The sequence below is a fragment of the Myotis myotis genome, unplaced genomic scaffold, assembly GCF_014108235.1.
Source record: "Myotis myotis isolate mMyoMyo1 unplaced genomic scaffold, mMyoMyo1.p scaffold_m19_p_2, whole genome shotgun sequence".
Lineage (NCBI taxonomy): Eukaryota > Metazoa > Chordata > Mammalia > Chiroptera > Vespertilionidae > Myotis > Myotis myotis.
Window position 1 is genome coordinate 195,496,650 of NW_023416324.1, and position 19,741 is coordinate 195,516,390.

Below are 19,741 nucleotides of genomic sequence, written 5' to 3' on the forward strand. Positions count from 1 at the left end.
GGTACTGTTGACCCTGTCCCCACAGTGAGGTGACTGAAAGCAGAAAAAAATGCAATCACTGGTTCCTGAGACAAAATATCATGGAGCCAAGAAAGAAATCAGAATCTCCTAACCCCCTTCTTACCCTAACATCACACTTTCTAATCCCAAATTATATCTGTTACTCCTGAGAGGTACCTGGACATGTTCCAAGGTTTTAGAACAAACCATATGAAATTGGCTTGGTTTCGTATGCTAGTTCCAGAGCCATGATTTTTCTTGTTCCTGCACTGTGATTAATTTTCCCTTCAGCTCAATTTGCCTGCCAGAAGATCATTCAGAATTATGTTGTTTTCAGCAAATACTCACACAACCATCTTCACCTTTAGGAAGACAAATGCTCTAAAGAAAGGGCTTGCTAATTTTTATAATGAAAAGAATTATTAGTTTTTTAATCCTCACCCAAGGATATGTTTAGAGAAAGGAATGGAGAGAGAGAGAAAGAGAGAATGATAGGTTGCCTCCTGTACACACCCAGAGTGGGGGATCAAATCCCAAACCTAGGTATGTGCCCTGACCTGGAAACGAACCCACAACCTTTTGGTGTACAGGACAATGCTCCAACCTATTGAGTCACCAGGCCAAGGTGAGAATTCTTAGTGAAGTTATAGGGACACTTAGATGAGCACATGAAATGTTTGTGACACAGTGTAAAAAAAAAATTGCTAAAGAGAAATCTAAATCAGAAGCTGAGGAAGTTACTTGAAATTTGAAATTACATGCTCAGTAGGAAAATGGCACATCTCCCATGTCCCAGTTCTTCATCTCCTGACCTCCCTGTATCGACCAGGGTGACTTTTACTGTAATTATTCTCTATGGTTACTGAGAATGTTGGGTTTAGATTCTAAAAGCTTGTTGAATTCAAGTGTCTCCTTCTCTGTGAGATCTGACCTGATGACACTATTTAACATTGACATCCTCCCTGCCCCATCTTTTTCTGAGGCACACTTCTCTATCCCACACACTATATATTTTACATGTGCATTTTGTTTGTTATCTGTTGCCTCATTGTCATGGCAGGTATTTTCTTCAGTTCTGTGTTCCTAACTTCTACAGCAGGATCTAGCACATGGTAGGGACCCATCCAGCTTTTGCCTTTAAATGGGGAATGGAAAATGTCCCTGAGATACACTGCATACTATGAATTCTCATTCGGAGCCCTTGCATGCATGAAAGACTCTAGGTTGCAATATATATATTAGACTCAAGAGCATCTGAGAACATCTAAGTGTCCTTCTGCAACCTGGCAATTGTATGAGCCAAAAATAGAAAATGGGCTGTCAGGAACTTATTCCAATTCTTATTTTTTATTTATCTAACATTTTAATCCTTTAATGAATACATATATCTCTTCAATTAGCTGTCAAGCTGTGTATTCTACTTCCCCAAGAGATGTGTCCCAGTGCAATTGTACATGGAATCTTTGAAAATCAAGTTAAGTATTAAAGAGTAGAGAACTTCGCTACTTAAATCTGTTCTGTAATAAATATTTCTTGTAAAGCACAGATTCCTTTGCAACTACATGCTTTATTTGTCAGGTCATATTTTGGCTTGGGAGATTGCTTCAAATAATGAACCGAGACATACACACTCAGTTCTGTGCCAGGCAGATGATTGATATATGAGAAGTAGCCCCTTTAGGAGACTTGGCTGGTACATGTAACCACTGGAGAATTATAAATGAAAGGGGGATTGTGGATCTCTTAAAGGCAGAGACCAATTCATCTTTGTCATCTAGAATCTAGCACAAGCATATATGGGCATGTAATACCTATTTGGTAACTAAATAAAAGCAAGAATAAAGAAATGATCAAGTGCTAAACAAGATTTTAAAAAATAATCTATAATACAGTGAAAATTCAGAGAGAAATGGGCACAGTGGAGAGCTTCATGGAAGAGACAAGATTTACATGTTGAAAGAAATTAAGGCATCAAATACTAGAACAAGGAGTAAAAGGGAGTTCCTGCTGAAAAGAATAACTTCAACCTGTACATTTACCACTTGGGATTTTGAGCATTAACTTCCAATACATATACTTATTTATATTTATACATATTTTCTATTATGCTAACATTACAAAAATATTGAATACATAAAAATAAGATTTTAAAAGAGGAATTAAAATTGAAATAAGCCATATTTAAAATTATTTTTATTTTTTAATGGTATAGCATTATTTGTGTTGGGTGCACATTTACATTTCAAATAACTTTCTTGATAATTAAAAAAAAATTGGGAAAGTTCTAGTCATGTTGGGTTAAATTATGGCACCTCCTACTATGGCTGTTGAGGAGTTTTGATAGGTATAGGAAACATGCCATTTTCTTGTTATTCACTCATGCCTGCATTTTTTGTCTTCAGTTTCTTTTCTTTTCTTTCTTTTTTTTTTAGGGATTTTTTTTAAATTTTTTTATTGATTAAGTTATTACATATGTGTCCTTATCCCCACGTTACCCCCTATCCCTCCCACTCATGCCCTCACCCCCCTGTTGTCCATGTCCATTGGTTAGGCCTATATGCTTGCTTCAGTTTTTTTAAGTTATTTGTGAGAGCCAATTTGATTAAAACTAAGTAATACAATCTACTTGTTTGACCAGGCACATACTCTATGGAACATATTGAAAGATGCCCAAAGTAAACAATGAGTGAGCGTGTCGTGTGGAGAGGAGGTAAACTTTGGACACCAGTTTGATGATACAAGGCAGATGGATGGATCCAGGATTGACCAGGCCTCTCCTGGGCAGGTAGAATTAGTGAGGCACAGGCTTGGAGACCGGCCAGAGAAAGCCACAAACTTGGAAAGGGAGGTATGTGGGGTCAGATTATTAATGGAAGTTGAGAGATTTTGACTGGGTGAGATAGACCAATGAGACAATTTACCTATTTATAAGAAAGGAGTAACAGAACAAAAGATTTATTTTAAAAAGTTTTCCTGAAAATCAGGAAAAAAATTAAAACTTCAAAGAAGCAAATACAGAGGCACTCTGAATGAAACGCTGTTTAGCTGCAGCTAGTTCTCTAAGTGAACACCCATAGAACTACCATCTGCAGGTCACAGGACTCTTAAAATATAGGCCTTTGTTCTTCGTTGTTCTTCCTCATCTCCTCCCCAAAGATTTGTTGAGGTATAATTGCTAAGTTAAATTATAAGATATTTAAAGTGTATAATGTGATAACTTGATATACATATACCAGTACATTGTGAAAGGATTCCTCCATTGAGTTAATTAACATGTCCATCACCTCCCATATTTTAGCAAACTTCAATTACAAAGTACAATGTTATCAGCTGTAGTCACCCTGTTATACATGAGGTCCTCAGATTTTATAATCTTATAACTAAACATTTGTACCCTTTTATTCTCCCTATTTTCCCCTTCCCTCAGCCCCTGGAAACCTCTTTTCTCATCTCAATTTGTATGAGTATTTGTTTGTTTCAGATTCCACTTAAAACTAACACCATGCAGTATTTGTCTTTCTCTGTCTGTCTTATTTCAGTTGGCATACTGTCCTCCATTTTCATTCATGTTAATACAGATGGTAGGATTTCCTTCTTTTTTAATGGCTGAATAATATTCTATTGCATTTTCTTTAGATTTTCTTTAACCACTCATTTGTCAATGGACACTTGTTTCTGTGTCTTAGATATTGTGAATAATGCTGCAATGAATATGGAAGTGTCGCTACCCCTTCAAGATAATGATTTCATTTCTTTTGGGAATAATCCCAGAAGTGGGATTGTTGGACCATATGGTAGCTCTATTTTTAATTTCTTGAGGAACCTCCATACTGGTTTCCATAGTGGCTGTCCTAGTTTACATTCCCACCAACATTTGTACATGTTCTTTGTTGTTCTTGGCAGGAGAGAGCCAGGAGCTGCCTGCCATTTCTGGTGAGTCAGCTGGCCAACATGGAGCACTCCTTTCACCATATTCTCCTGCTGGAGATTAAGAGCATCACAGACACATTCTCCTCCCTCCTGGGCCCTCAGAGCAGAGACATCTTCCGCATGAGCAACAGCTTCACTGCCATTGCCAAGCTCCTTACCCGACAACTGGAAACCACCAAACCCCAAAGTGGCAGGTGAGCGGGAATTTCTGTGGACTCGGGAATCTGTCGAGAACCCATGGAGGCAGAGCACAGGCAGCTACACTTTCTTTTGCAGGCGATAAACTTCCCAAAGAAAGCCAAACCTACTATCTCAACCTAGAGTAACTTCTAAATAAATTATGACACTTACCAGGGCTTTTTCTAAATACAGGGTACTCTCAAACCCCATCCCTCAAGCGGTTCACAGTCAGGGTATGTGACAGGGTTTTAACAGAAGTGCATACAATGAACTAGGGAGCATGAGACACATACTGACCAACAGCCAGGCAATTAAAGAGTGTTTTGCAGAGAAGGTGAAATTTAAGTTCATTCCATATTTATTGAGTAGTGTCCATGTGCCAAGCAGCTGTGTAGGTACTAGAGTAAGTTATACAGGATGAATAATAAGAGTAGAAAGGACACTGCAAATAGAAGGACATTCCTCACATGCAAGGATAAAAGAGCTCAAGAGTGTGTGAGCTGGACTAAGGAAAAGTAGTTGATTCAACGTGGCAGGTTCAAGGTCATCAGCATAGGGCATTAGACTAAGCCGAAAAGTTAGGTCAAAGGCAGATTATCAGAGGACTTACATGCTGCATCAAGGGGTTTGTCCTGTAAGCAACATGGAAGCTTGGGAAGATTTTAATCCAGAGAATGGTCATAGCTCCTAGCACAGAAATGACCATAGAGTAGGCACTCAATAAATATTTTCTCACCAAAGGACTAGATGAATGAGGAAGTGGCTAATGTTGTGGAGCACTGAATGGATTTGGCAAGAACAGCAGGCTGGCCAGGGAGAGAGCGCGACCAGGATGCTAGTGCTGAAACCTTAACAATAGGCTCCTTCAATTGTGGTCGGTGGTGGGGAATTTAAGAAGTCGGGGCAGATCATTATAATGAGAGAGTGCTCAGGATTATGAGGAGTTGATCACTAGTAGGAGGTATGGTGAGGAGAAGGGAAGAAGAGTGGATGAAAACCCAGAGATATCTAGTTTGAGTGACTGAATACACATGGAAGATGATGCTGACAACCAAGAAAAGAGGTAGCAAGAGGGAAGCCAATCTAGAAAGGTCTCTTCCCCCATTCTACAACAGAGAGTATAATCTGGCCAAAGTGGTCATCAAGGTGAACAACCACTGTTCATCTAAGGAAGACAAATCGCAAGGGCTCTTTTCTTTTTAAAAAAAAAATATATATATTTTATTGATTTTTTACAGAGAGGAAGGGAGAGAGATAGTTAGAAACATCGATGAGAGAGAAACATCGATCAGCTGCCTCCTGCACATCTCCCACTGGGGATGTGCCTGCAACCAAGGTACATGCCCTTGACCGGAATCGAACCTGGGACCTTTCAGTCTGCAGGCCGATGCTCTATCCACTGAGCCAAACCGGTTTCGGCAACAAGGGCTCTTTTCTATCAACACCATAGTTTTGGTTGTGCATATGAAAATCTGTTGTTACCTGGTTCACTGTATAGATGCCTATATGCCAGGGCTTCTAACTCTGGTATTATTAAAATTTGGACTAGATAATTCTTGGTTGTGAAGCTGTCCTGTGAATTATAGAATATTTGCCAGCATCCCTGGTCTCTACCCACTAGGTGCTAATAGCAACTCTCTCTTTCAGTTATGACAACCACAAACATCTCCAGGCATTAATAAATCACCCCTAGATGAAAACCACTGCTATCTATATATTCCATTTAAAAATGGCATTTTCACAGACCTATGATCTGCCTAGCAACAGCCCAAATACAGCAGCATCCAAGAAATCCAGGGCCAGCATCATGAAGGGGTGATTTGTCATTTATGTGCAAGCACAAAGTCACTGCTGGCCAATGTCTGTGGGGCGGTTTCGGAAATTTTGTTTAGAGCTTCTACAGCTGGTGCTTGGGGGAGCCATTTTGTATTCTGCCCACAGCCAGCCTGCTATTTCTTCTTCCCAGTGATGACTAACATCTGGATCCGATGTGAGAGCATAGGCACATGTTCTGGCCAGCCGCTCATCCGTTCTCTATTGCCTCTACAAATGCAAAGTTGCAAGAGGCCAACTGACATCTGTGAGATTATATGTGTGAAAAAGGTTTATATAAAGGGAAAACATGTTATACAAGGGTATTACATTAGGCATTCTAACAGAAAAATTGATCCTTAATAAGTAAGTCCAAAACCATAAGCAATAAACAATTTCCCCATGAAAAGAAGAATTTAGCAGGTATGTAAATAGGAGGAAAGCATAAGGTCTCACTATCAAAATATGAGTCTTCATGTATGAGAATGCATTGAAGCTTCCCTTTATTATTTCTCTGAGAAAAAAGCAAAGAGGGTAATTAAATGTGAAGAGATAAAAGGTCACTAGTCACCTCACGTACTACCACCATTGCCATCTCTACCACCTCTTCAATTCAAAATACTTCACCCCGTTCAACCTTCATTGTCAATCTCCTTCTAATCGATTATAATTATTCAGTGGGAACTTCAAAACGCTGGTGTGGACAGCCAGCATTTGTGGCAACTGCTCATCCTCTCTGGGATGGTTGCTAAGGCTTCTCTCCCAACATCTTTTCCCTGAATAGCCTTCATTGTGACCATGTAACTTCAGTAATTTTAATCTGTGCCCCCAAAAAGCAGAAAGGTCGGCGCTTTTGTCTAAGGCATCCAGCAAAGTCTGATCCTTACAATTGGAGGGGAAATGAATAAATGAAGAGAGCTTGAAAGAAAATTAAAGATGATAAAATTCAAAACAGACGTCATCTAATTTACAAATCTGACACATAGCCCAGCAGGCCAGATTTTAGACTTCAGGCCAAAACTATCAGATAATGAAAAGGAAAACAATTAGCATCCTAGAGGGAAAGAAAAACTAAAGCAGACGCGAGCCTTCTTCGTGCAGAATGACTCTGAATTAACTGGGGGAGCTTTATTAGAAGCATCGGGTAAGCACACTGGCACCTTTCTTGTTCCTGTGTTTTAGGAAAAAATGTTTATATCTAAATAATAAAACAACAAAGGCTAAAGAACAGGACAGCTAAGCAAAGAGTTTAGATTTTGAAAATAATTCTGGGGATGCAGGAGGTGGGTAACAGCAATTGTGGACTGGAAAAGGGAAGGTGTTAAGATAGGGGGAACGGTGTGTGAGCCTTTGAACCACTATCCATTGTGTGAGCCACTATCCCTTGAACCATTTGTCTGCCAGGACCTGGGGGAAGCTGGGGAAGGAGACTTCCGACAACTGTGCACTGGCTGAGCAGCCACTGATCAGAGACTCAGAGGTGTCTTTGCCAAAGGCATGTGGCGCCAGGGAGACTGCTCTAATCAGGCACCATGGGAGTTGGGGACAGTTTGTCACAGGTGGTCTTAGTAGGAGGTTCAGCTCAGGCCCCAACTGGGGATGGAAACTTTGAGGGATGAAAACTGTGGAAAGAAAATCGGGGTTGGAAGTAAATAGGAGTAATGAGAAAAGGTAGGGAGGGTGGAGGGCAATAGGAAAAGGCAGAAGGGGAAAGCAGAGGGAAAGGAGAAAGAACACCTGCACAACTCCAAGTCCAGGGCCAAGGTGGGGACCTGAGGGGCAGGGGTGACCGTTCCCTCAGATCCATCTTTCAAACCCCAGCCAAAGCCATCAGAGCCACTGGGGGGCGGAGGGGCGGGGGATGAGTTGTTTATAAGAACAGTTTTAACATAAAGTGTATGGTTAAAACTTTCCCAATCCTCTTGCTTGGTTAAATGGGTGGTATGTTCTTTTGTTGTTTTGGTGGTGACGGTGGTAGTAGTGGTGAGATTTTGTGTTTATTTTTGTTTTGTTTTTAAGAATTAGGCCTGGAAAACATTTTAAGAAGGAGAATGAAAGGTAAATTATAGACACAACCAGTTGGATAGGTGTATTTCTGATTTAGGTATGAATGGAAAGAGATGGCAGATGGAGGGGGAAAAAAATAGAACATTGTGTGGCCCTAGCTGGGTGGCTCAGGTGGTTGGAGCATCATCCCATAAAGGTTGTGGGTTCGATTCCCAGTCAGGTCACATACCTAAGTTGCAGATTTAATAGCAACCCATCGATGTTTCTGTTATGCCCAGATTTCAAGATCCCCAAAAGACCACACCAGGGAGCCAGCCAGTCCGATGCAAAAGCAGAGGGTCCTTTATTTGGGCTAGCTCGACTCCCCCTCCTGGCCGACGCAGCAACAGGAAGCAGAGTGAGGCCGCTGTGGGAAAAACAGGGTTTTAATAGAGTGAGGGGAGGGGAGCTGACTGTGGGCCCTGCCGACTGGCCAGGCGCAAGTTGGGTCTTGTTACACAGGATGTGGTCATCTCTATGGCGCACACGTCCCTTGATTGTCATTGGTTAGTTTAAAGAAATCCCGGGCGTGGCCAGCAGAGGCCTGGGTTTCCGGGAAGAAGGTACTTTCCTGAGCACATGGCGGCTGCCCCAACATGGAGGGTACGGGGCAAGATGGAGGGCATAGCCCTTGCCCTTTCAGTTTCTCTTTCTCTCTCTCTCCCTTCCTCTCGCTCTAAAAAATTCAATAAAAATATATCATCAGGTGAAGATTACAAAAACACATGTTGTGTGTGGGAGAATGAATGATAAATAGAATAAGGAGAGCATGTTCAGAGTAGAATGGCTCCAAGAACTCTGTCCTCCTTGGAATAGCCCCAGAGTTTTGGTTTATCCTAAATTTCATGCAATGAACATCAAAGAAATGGATGACAAGGGAGAGCCAGGAATTTGAGTCAATCTATGGCCCTAATGTATAGACCAGTAACATGACCTGCAAAGACCCTTTTCAAACTCTGAGACCCTTTGCAACCTGTCATTCCAGAGTTCCCATCTTGACATCCTGGGAGTCACATATGAACCTAACCCTGGGTCATATACAGTCCCTGAAGGCATTGCCCAGGAGCTTAAGCGTGATGCCTCTGTATTGAGCCCACAATAGAGATTGCAGAGAGCCGGGAGCCAAGTTCTCAACAATTTTTCGAGGAATACTGTGTCTATAGGTTTGATTAGCTCTTACTGTTAATGGAGAGAAGAGGGCCTCAGCTCCCCCTGTTGCTTATGGGGGGGGTGGGTTTCTTGCAATATCCTGAGAAAAGGAATTTTCTGAGACTCACGCAGGGAGAATGAGATATGATGAAAACATTATTTCCGTGAAATTACACCACTGGGTTTCCAAAGGTCTGTTTCCCTTAGTCCAGGCATAGAAAAAGGTAGCTGGGGCTTCAGTAGAGCTAAAACAGAGCCAGTGTCCAGTGTTTCCTTTCCATTCCATTGGAGCTGGGTCCAGTCCAGCATCAGGCTAGCTTAGCTTGTGTTTCCCACAGCAGTCCATTTGTCCATTCTGCATGGCTGAGGGCCATTCAGGCATATGCTTGGAAGCAGAACCAACAGAGCCCTGAGAGTCAAGAGTCACCAAGAGCCAAGAGAGCGAACCCCATTGTTAAGTAGATTAAGTGTTCTCAAATTTTCCGCATGCTTGCAGAGGCCACGCCCATTCTGGCCAATGATCTCTGTTCCCCAGTTTGATTGACAAGCAAGTACCTTCCCTATGTCATCCCAACTTTACTGGGCATGAGTCTATCTCCCCTTTGTTGGATCCCTTCCCCCCAGTGTTTTGCAGGAAATAGGCCAATGGTTCCCTGGGGAGTGCAAAGTTGCAGCTTCCTGGTGAAGCTGCCCAAATGACATGCCTATAGTGTCTGGCCTTCCCTTTGCTCCATTTCTAATTACAATGGTATCATTACCACATAGATTCTATGCTAGGGTCTTTTGTTGCTATATTGTTTAATCCTCACAGCAACGAAGTCTTTAAATATATGTAAGGATTTTACAGAGGTACATGGAATAAATCTTGAGTACAGGCAAGAACAAAATAAAATTCTCTACCCAGTTTCCCACGCCCTGCTAGGTCCATGACAGTTGTTAGAACACGATAGTGTAAATGCCCAGATACCAGCTCTTGGAATTTTCCTTCATTTCTTTCTTCAATGTAGTCCAATGAATGGATCCTGTTAGGTTTGATCAAGCAATTGAATTGATAACCCTCCCCCGGGAACTGGCTTTCCAGGTCATTTCACTATGGACATTCCCTTTGCTGAGAACCCATTTCATTTGCAGTGACCACATTTCATTATCCCCCCTCCGGGTACACATAAAGAAGTCTCTGCCCAGAAAAAAGCCCGCCAAAAGTCTTTTAAAAGCTGCTGACTCCCGTCACTGGGGGCTGGAGCCATCCAGGCTCAGTAACCTGATGTGCCGATGATTGAATAAATTCGTCATCCCTCACCACTCTGGCCTCATTCGTTCCTCCTTTGGCGACCTAACAGATCCCAAATTTTAGTGTGGATGAGAATTACAGTGTTCACAGTATATCATGGATAATTCAAAGAAACTTAAAGGAATGTCAAGGGTGATTTTTGCCTTTTCCTTCCAAAAGTGGTACCTCAGTAACCTTTATCGTTACCTTCCAGAATGCCCTTTGTGTGCCTCTCTTCCCATCAAAGGCTGCCCTTCTCCAAGACTCCAGTTTGGTACCACTTCCCCATGAGGTCTTCCCCACTCACTCCTGCCCGGGAAGACCTTCTGTCCTTGACCTACTACAGCTCAAACAGCTTACTCACTTGTCCGCACTCACAGTCCTGCCTTGAGTGTTAGATATCTTTCCTTGTGCCCCTCCAGTGTCCCCCAGACGTGAGAGCTAATATTCAGAACCTTTGCTCAATGTAAAGAAATAGTTTTTAAAGTGCTTACAAGCCCTAGGCGGTTTGGCTAAGTGGGTAGAGCGTCCGCCTGAGGACCAAAGGGTCCCAAGTTCGATTCCGGTCAAGGTCAAGGGCACGTATCGTGGTTGCAGGTTCCTCCCCGGCCCAGGCCCTGGTCAGGAGACAACCAGTTGATGTGTTTCCCTCACAGTAATGTTTCTCTCTGTTTTTCCCTCTCTCTTCCACTCTCTCTAAAAATCAATGGAAAAATATCCTCAGATGAGGATTAACCAAAAAAAAAAAAAAAAAAAAAAAAGTGCTTACAAGAACTCCCACCATTTTAAGCGACACATGTTTATACAAGGAGAAATTGATTCTTTGAGAGCAACTGTTGGCTCATAGAATGTACATGAGGAGGTTCAGGACCATAATTAAAAACATGTGATGTTCTGGTCAGCATTGCCCCCTGCTTAGAGAAAGCTCAATGTAATTTTACCCCACCAAAGTAAGCAGGGTTTTAATAAAAAATAAGTATATCTTTCCAAGCAAGAGAGGTCTTATGCTAGTCACTGGTATAAAAGGAACACCATCACAGTCATTTGTGGCAGTAACTGTGGCTATTGTTATTTCTTCTTGTATAGGGAAGGAAGGGAGGCTGTTGGGTTTTTGCCCCTCTTCTCACTGAAGAGGTTAAGTCTGACATGTGGTACCATTTATGTTCCATCTGTTGCTCATTTACTCCACCATTTGTCCTTCCTTAAAGCAGCGTTTATGGTGATGTGAAGGTCTGGAAAGGTATTTCAGGAATTCGTTTATCAGCAAGAGATGTAGGTGGGAGACATCATTATCGGCTTTGGAGACAGTGAAGGAAGCCCAGGAAGTGTGAGGCCCCAGAAGGGCTGACTCTGCGAGTGTGGACTGAGAGGGCTGGGGCTGGGGGCAGGCCGCTTTGCCAGCACAATTGCAGCTTTGCCAGGGGAAGCAGGCCCCTTTCCTGTAACCCAGCAGTGTTCAAAATACAAGATACACCAAAAAGGAAAACAGCTTTTCATCAAGCTTCATGGCTCCGTTTCCCATTACAAACAAGACAGGAACACCAAAGCTTTAGCCTGGAGGCAGGGAAAAATGCACTGTGAGCAAGAGGGGAGAGCGACTTGACCACACGGCCCCGTGGGAGGGGTGACAGCTGAGGCTAAAACAGTTCTTACTTGACCCCATGACCTAGCTATTTGCTATTTTAGTTCCCCAAATGCTCCTTTTTGGTATCAATCATAATTGAACCTGGAGGTTGCTAGTTGCATGACATTTCCTGAGTTTTGAGCACCTTTTCAGTTTTGGTTAAAGGGGATGCCAAAATTCGTGTTTCAGATCACTGTGAAGGGTTGCTCAATAATTAAATGTCAATTCTGCTCTGGTGACTGTTCCTATAGGACGTTACTAAGAGATACTAGGGTACAATGGTTCTTGTTGGTTACTGTACTATCACCAATCCCATAATAAGTATTACTTATTCCTAGGGTAGATTCAGATGCCATCTGAACTGAACACCTACTGAGAGGCAGTGGGAGAAGGGTGTGAAGTGAGTGAGCTCTGGAGGCAGGGTTTAATGCTGGGTTTCCTAGCTGATCTTCAGTACGTTACTCAACATCTCTGTCCGTCAGCTTCTCCATCTGCCCCACTGGATCATGGGAGAAGTAATACATGCAGCCGACTAGAACAGAGAGTGCCTTGTGCCGAGGAAGCCCTCAGTAAACATTAACAGCATCAGTACTCTGTTCCAGGCGGGCATTAGAGTAGGTGATCTCACTTAGCATGTCCATTAGACCACAGCTACTCAAAGCACAGCTCGTGAGCTACAGCTGCAAACTGTTCCTGACCAGCCCGCACCAAGGTTATTACAGAGACTGAAAATAAGAGTTTAGAACAGTGGTTCCCAACGTGGGGCACACGCTCCACAGGGGGGCAATTTGGTTTTTAAGGGGGGCAATTCGAGAGTGAGTTATTAACAGTGAATTTTGGGCATTTCTTATGGTTCTAGGAGCCTCATATACAGTATATAAATATATATTGTGACATATTTATGCATTTCAGTTCTTTATTATATGTTTTCAAATGTTATTTGCTATTTTTTCATATCACTTCATATTATTTTTATTTTTCAACAATTTCTTAGTGGTTTCTTCCTCAGTACTTCAACTGTCCTTTCAATGTTGTATTTTTCTCTTTCATGAATGCCATGTTTTTTAGGAGCCTGTTTATACCACGTTAATGGAGTTAACTCCACGTGGATAGGAGTTCACTTTTGAATAATAAGAATTATATGAAATGGGGGAGGGGAAGGCATCAGGATTTTAGAGATGCTTAGAGGGGGCATGGCCAAAAAAAGGTTGGGAACCACAGGCTTGGAACTTTCGTAGCAATTTGACATTGTTGCAACACCCAAGTGCATGAACAGTGAGCTTATATCCTGTATGTCTTTATTTTACCCATTTTATTTCTCTGGTAATTTATTTTTACTGTATTTTACAAAAATATTCATCTGTGACATGAAAATTTTTTTTTAAAGGTGGTTTGAGAAGCATTGCATTAGATGCTTGACACAGCTGAGTCTGGACAAATCTCAGAACTATCTTTAATAACTAATATTTTACTCCCCAAACTTTCCTTTGGGACCTAACAAAAGAGATTTAATAAATGAAAGGTAATGAATACACATGTCAGCCATGATTTAGATACAGCCATCGTGGACTAGCTCAGCTGAGGAGAAACAGTTCTTAATGGTGTTCATGTTTGTCGGGCAAAAGGTGGACTTTGTATTAGCTGGGACCCCGAAGGCTGTCAGCTAGATTTTGTTGTAGGTAAAAGCTGAATTCTAGGTGGAGTAGGAATTGTCCCCATACACAGGGTTGTGTGTAGAGTTCTAGCCCCAGCTCATTTATCAGTGAGTTTGACTAACCCTATTTCTCCATTTCCGAGTTTAACTGTATTTCTCCATTAAAAATAGCATAGGATATCATGTTTGGAGTGGAGACTATGAAAGGATAGAGCAAAAAGGAAAAGTTCACCATCTTCCTGCTCTTCCAGCCTCAAAAGCTGGAGAGTGACACGTGTTAACTTTTGTTCTCTCCATGGCGGATACCCCCTCCTTCATCCCCACTGCCAGACCCTGTCACCTGCTCATGTTCCCAGATGGTAAAGTTAGGCTGGAAAAAGAGGAGTGTGTTGTTTTTACAGTTCTCACCCCTGATTCAAAGTGCGCTCATGACATTACCACTTCCCATTTACACGCCTTTACAGCTTACAAGGGCTTTTGTGACTTGTGCCACCTCCAGATGGCCATTCATTAGGATCCAGGAGCCTTCTGTTCAGGCTGCTGCTCATGCAGTCGCCCATTCTAGTCTCAGGGGTCCCCACTAAAGACCCGGGGGACATCTGAACAGTATTTATCAGTGGCAAAAACTGACAAGGTACCTTTACCTCAAAATCGATAAGGGCCGAAACCGGTTTGGCTCAGTGGATAGAGCGTCGGCCTGCGGACTGAAAGGTCCCAGGTTCGATTCCGGTCAAGGGCATGTACCTGGGTTGCGGGCACATCCCCAGTAGGAGATGTGCAGGAGGCAGCTGATCGATGTTTCTAACTCTCTATCTCTCTCCCTTCCTCTCTGTAAAAAATCAATAAAATATATATTTTTTAAAAAAAATCGATAAGGACCTGAATGCCTTGCCCTAGCCGGTTTGGCTCAGTGAATAGAGCATCAGCCCATGGACTGAAGGGTCGAAGATTCAATTCTGGTCAAGGGCACATACCTCAACTGTAGGTTCCATCCCTGGCCCAAGTCAGAGCATGTGCAGGAGGCAACCAATCAATGTGTCTCTCTCACATCGATGTTTCTCTCTCTCTGTCTCGCTCCCTCCTTCCACGTTCTCTTATAAAAAAATCAATGGAAAAAATATGAGGATTAACCAAAAAACAAAAGACCTAAACGTCTTGCACATTACAAAACTATGGAATGGGAACTGCATATAGTTTACCATGCACCAGCTCCAAACACTGCACACACAGTTTTCAGTCTCACCTCCCTGCAGGGTGAGTGAAAGAAACCCTCAGTTAGCTGCCTTGCTTGGTCAAGGGAAAATGCCTCCGCCCTGGTCCGCTTAAGATTCTGTTTTCTCATGATCTGGGCCAGTGTTTCTCAAACCTGCACCTGCTCCTGGAGATTCTGATTTGATAGGCCTGGGGCAGAGCCCCACATCTCCAACAACCTCCGAGAAGATGCTGATGTCCAGTGCCTCCATTTGAGTAGCGAGGGCAGGGGCTTAGCACTTTTTGCTTGTTGTTTAAAATATGTTTTTATTGATTTTTGGAGAGAGGAAGGGCGAGGGTTAGAGAGATAGAAACATCAATGAGGAAAATAATCATCGATCAGCTGCCTCCTGCACACCCCCTACTGGGGATTGAGCCACAACCTGGGCATGTACCCTGACCAGGAATCAAAGCCACTGACCTCTTGGTTCATGGATTGATGCTCAACCACTGAGCCACACCGGCTGGGCTTTTTGTTCATTCTTTTTCCATATCTTATTCTCCGTCATGTTGCTTGAATGAAAAGTGAGCAAATCACTGAGCAGCTGCATCTGAGTGGTCATTTCCTCTCTTTATGTTCGTAATCACTCAAAATTCATACATGAAATACAAAAATTTTTAAATCAACTATTTCCACATCCCCGTTCTTGTATGCTCACCCAGCAGGGAGGACCACTCTCCTTGGGATGCTGCAGTGGTAGGAGGGACCACATAGTCCTCCCTGGCTTTGAGTAGAAGCAGCTCATCTTCCAGGCTTCATTTCTCAGGTACAAGCTGTGGTCTTTTAGAGTCAGCCATCCACACCCACACTGGGCAGCAGCCACCCAGGGTTTACCATTTGACTTTTTCATACCCATTCTGTATGGGCTACATAGTCAAATCCATTATCTTACATAACACTCCCAGCAATCTGGTGATGCAGTGTCAGAGTCCCATTTTAAATGACAATAATGACACATGGAGTCATAAAAAGACTTGCCACATCCCTGATAAACAGGATACTGGAGTCATGAGCCCAGGTCTTTTCCCTGTAATGCCAGATTTGGTTCACTTCCTCACAATGTCCTCCTTTTGAAATCTCTTTCAAATCTTGTGTGGCCTGGCCAGTGTTGCTCAGTGGTTGAGCATCGACCTGTGAACCGAGAGGTTACGGTTCGATTCCCAGTTAGGACACATGCCCAGGTTGCAGGCTCAATCCCCAGTGTGGGGAGTGAAGGAAGCAGCCAATCAATGACTCTCTCTCATCATTGATGTTTCTATCTCTTTTTCCCTCTCCCTTCCTCTATCTCTTTTTCCCTCTCCCTTCCTCTCTGAAATCAATAAAAATATATTTTTTTAAAATCTTGTGTGAATGAAATAGACCCTAGCCATTTCATTTGAGCAGAGTTCTCCCAGTGGCATGACCACATTCTGGTCCCCATATCACTGGGCTCCTGCTGATCTCCACTCTCACCCATGAGCAGGTCCAAGGCAGAACAGAGTACCAAGAACTAGACTTATCATCATCCTTTCCCTTAGTATTTAACTATAGTGTAGTGGTCCAGCAGCGTTACTCACTGCTGCCCCCAAACAGATGGGGGTCTGTCTCTGTGATTCTTATGATGACCGATGACCCAAGAAATTGCTGAAGAGTAAGGAGTATAGCATCCCAAGAATGTAGGGCTCTCGTGTGGTTTTTATCCATTATGTTCTCCTCCTTCTCCTCTAACAAGCTTAAGTCTGCAAGAGTACACATCCTGGACAAGGGACCGTAAGCCAAGCTCTTCAAACATTTACTAATATGATTTTCCTTTGATTTAAGGAGCCAGGAAGACAGGCTGCCAATCTCCCCACGCCTGCCAGCTTTGTAGTCTCATCTCCCAGCATAGTGAGAGCAGAAAGCTGCCCAGGGGCCAATTTGTTTCCAAGGGGAGTCCCCTCCCACAGAGGGAGGTAATTAGGCCTCCCCTGGGCATCCCTAGAGGTATTTTTTTTAACTTTATTTTGGCAACAGAGACCAGAAATCATTCAGACTGGAAATCATCTGAGCCTCTTGTAATGTGGCGTGTTGAGTTAAAGCCAAGTTAATATTTAGGGGATTATAGAACTCTGACAAAGATTTCCGTAAAATTACCTCTGGAGTTAAAAGTGACAAATGGAAAAGAAATAACAACCCAGCCCACTGGCCCCCACCTCCAAACAGAAGACAATAAAGATTGTGTATAACAGAAAGTCTTTGTGGTGAGAATTTTACTCATCAGCCTCATATCTAGAGGCCCCATGGCTCCCCAGTTCTTTTACATTTGGAATGTGTTTCCTTGTTCTAGAAGGGGTGCAGGCTTTATCTCTGGAAAGGGTCTTTGTTTTTTAACAAATTCTCTCCAATCTTTTTAAATTTAAAAGTCAAGAGGAACCCAGACGTGTGTAGCTCGTGTGTAGTTGGCTGAGCATCATCATGTACACTGAAAGGTCGCTGGTTTGATTCCCATTCAGGGCTCATGCCTGGATTGCGGGTTTGATCCCTGGTCAGGGTGCATGGGGGAGGCTGCTGATGGATGTTTCTCTCCCACATCCATGTTTCCCTCTCACATCAATGTTTCTCTCTCCCTCTCCCTCTTCCTTTCTTTTTCTCTAAAATCAATAAACACATATTAAAATAAAGAAAGAAAACCAAGAGAGGAACCAAAGAAGTAGTGAATGTTTATTATAAATTCAATCTTTTATCTACCATTTCCTGACCAAACAATCTATTGGAATCATAACTTGCCCTAACTCCCTGCCAGGAAAACTGTGACAAGCCAGGTAGAATGATGGATGGCCAGTGATGGAAAGTTCTCTTTGGTCAATCTTGCAATTTTGGTTGCCTTGGTGACTCTTTATTGCCACCCCAGTCCCTTGACTCCTATGTCATACAAATTTCCACATCATGATGACAACAAAGGTTGCATATAGCAGAAAGTCTTTGTGGTGAAAATTCTACTCATCAGCTTCATATCTAGAGGTCACGGCCCTTTGCTGGCCCAGACATTTTAGAGTTGCTTGTTCACTCTTAGTATTTGGCCCTTTGCAAATCTCTCTTTTCACTCCTATTCTTGCTCCTTGCTTCCCTCCACATTTTATATTTATCAAATGGCATCAGCCCCTGTGGACCATGAAAAGTTGCCAATGCCTCATGAGCATCTGGCAGAACTCAGGAGGTTGGGGGGAGCAAGCTGGATTCAGAAATCAAGGTGGCCTCACCTCATTTATTCAGGTACCTGTGTGTGCCAAGCACAGGGGAACAAAAGTGAGCAGTACAGGTCCCTGCCCACCAAGCAGCAGGGGTTTACCAGAATCAGGAGCCAGATTTAACAAATAGAAAATACAAGACACCTAGTTTAATATTAAAGAACAAACAATTTTTAGTATACGTTTAATCATTTTAGTATAATATAATACATTTTTAGTATATCCCATTAGGGACATACTAAAAAATTTCAAAAAATTTTGTTGTTTAGCTGAAATTCAAATTTGGTGGGGTATCCTGTATTTTACCTGCAAACCTACCCCCAGGACACCTGCCCTGCCCCTCTTGGTGTTGGTGGACATCCAGGGATAACTCACAAGGTCTCTCCTGCCCAAAGTCCCCTCGGAGGGAAATCTGCGGGAGATAGAAGTCATGCTCCCAGCTGAGAGCCCTCTAACTCACTCAAGCCATAGTGCTTACTCACCAACATGTGGTACCTGGAGACAGGGCAGGGAAAAGAAGCTGTAGGACCGTCCTCTCCTAAAGTCCAATGCCATTGCATTCTCCAGGGACATTACTTTCCTCTGAGATATGGAATATTGACCAGCCTATGTTTCAGCCACTGATGTTTTCTTTATACATTAACACAAGCTATAGGCAGGGCAGATTAAATTCCAAGGGAACTACAGTAATAAAAACAATTAATTATAATAGTATAACCCAGTGGTCGGCAAACTGCGGCTCACAAGCCACATGCGGCTCTTTGGTCCCTTGAGTGTGGCTCTTCCACAAAATACCATGTGCGGGCGCACATGTACAGTGCGATTGAAACTTCGTGGCCCATGTGCAGAAGTCGGTATTTTGTGGAAGAGACACACTCAAGGGGCCAAAGAGCCGCATGTGGCTCCCGAGCTGCAATTTGCCGACCACTGGATAACCTAACGTCTATTGACTGCCTGTTATGTGCTAGGAGCAGCACTTCACCCTGGTTCTGTCATTTCATCTTCCCAACAACCCTATGAGTTAAGTAAAGTATGGACCCCTTTTCATAGATGGGAAAATGGATATAAAGAGTACAATGAATAAAAGAAAGATCTCCATAAGTAAGAAAATTTTATTTTTAAAAAATCAGAAACTGATCCAATAAAATTATCTAGGACGATTTACTATAACCATGTGAAATTTGATGTTTGGGGGGTGGGGGGAATGCTACTTTTTTCCTGCAGTCCCACAGGAACAAGAAGAGAATTTATTTAGGGGAGGGCAGATCAATTAGAATAAGAGAAGGGCTAGGGAGAGAGCAGCAGAGTTGCTCAGCAGGGAGGAGAGCTGGCCAGGGCTCTGCAGGCCTCACCTCCTACCTCTAGCACAGGCACTGCAGTGACACACAGGTGAAACAGTGGCCCCTTTTAGCTGGGAGGAGACTAAGCCACCTTGAGGCCAGAGGTTGCCTGGATATTGGGGCCCCAGCTCCTAGGCATGGCTGCCGGCCACCAGTTCAGCTCTTGGCCCTGACTAGTGCTGGAGGAGCTGTCTTCAGTCAGAGCGTCCCCACCGCTTGTTTCTCCTGGGCCCAAGGAGGCTTGGGAAGAAGATGGCAAGGAAGAGGAACTGGAGCCT

General features: G+C 43.1%; 1 protein-coding gene across 6 annotated transcripts in view; it reads left to right on the plus strand.

Moving 5' to 3' along the window:
* VEPH1 (ventricular zone expressed PH domain containing 1) overlaps positions 1–19,741 on the plus strand; it is a 200,290-nt gene that overhangs the window by 86,509 nt on the left and 94,040 nt on the right. For all 6 annotated transcript variants that reach the window (XM_036350438.1, XM_036350440.1, XM_036350439.1 and 3 more), the window contains one exon: positions 3,904–4,124. In XM_036350438.1, coding sequence (XP_036206331.1) covers positions 3,904–4,124 — 221 coding nt within the window. The remainder of the gene's footprint in view (positions 1–3,903; positions 4,125–19,741) is intronic.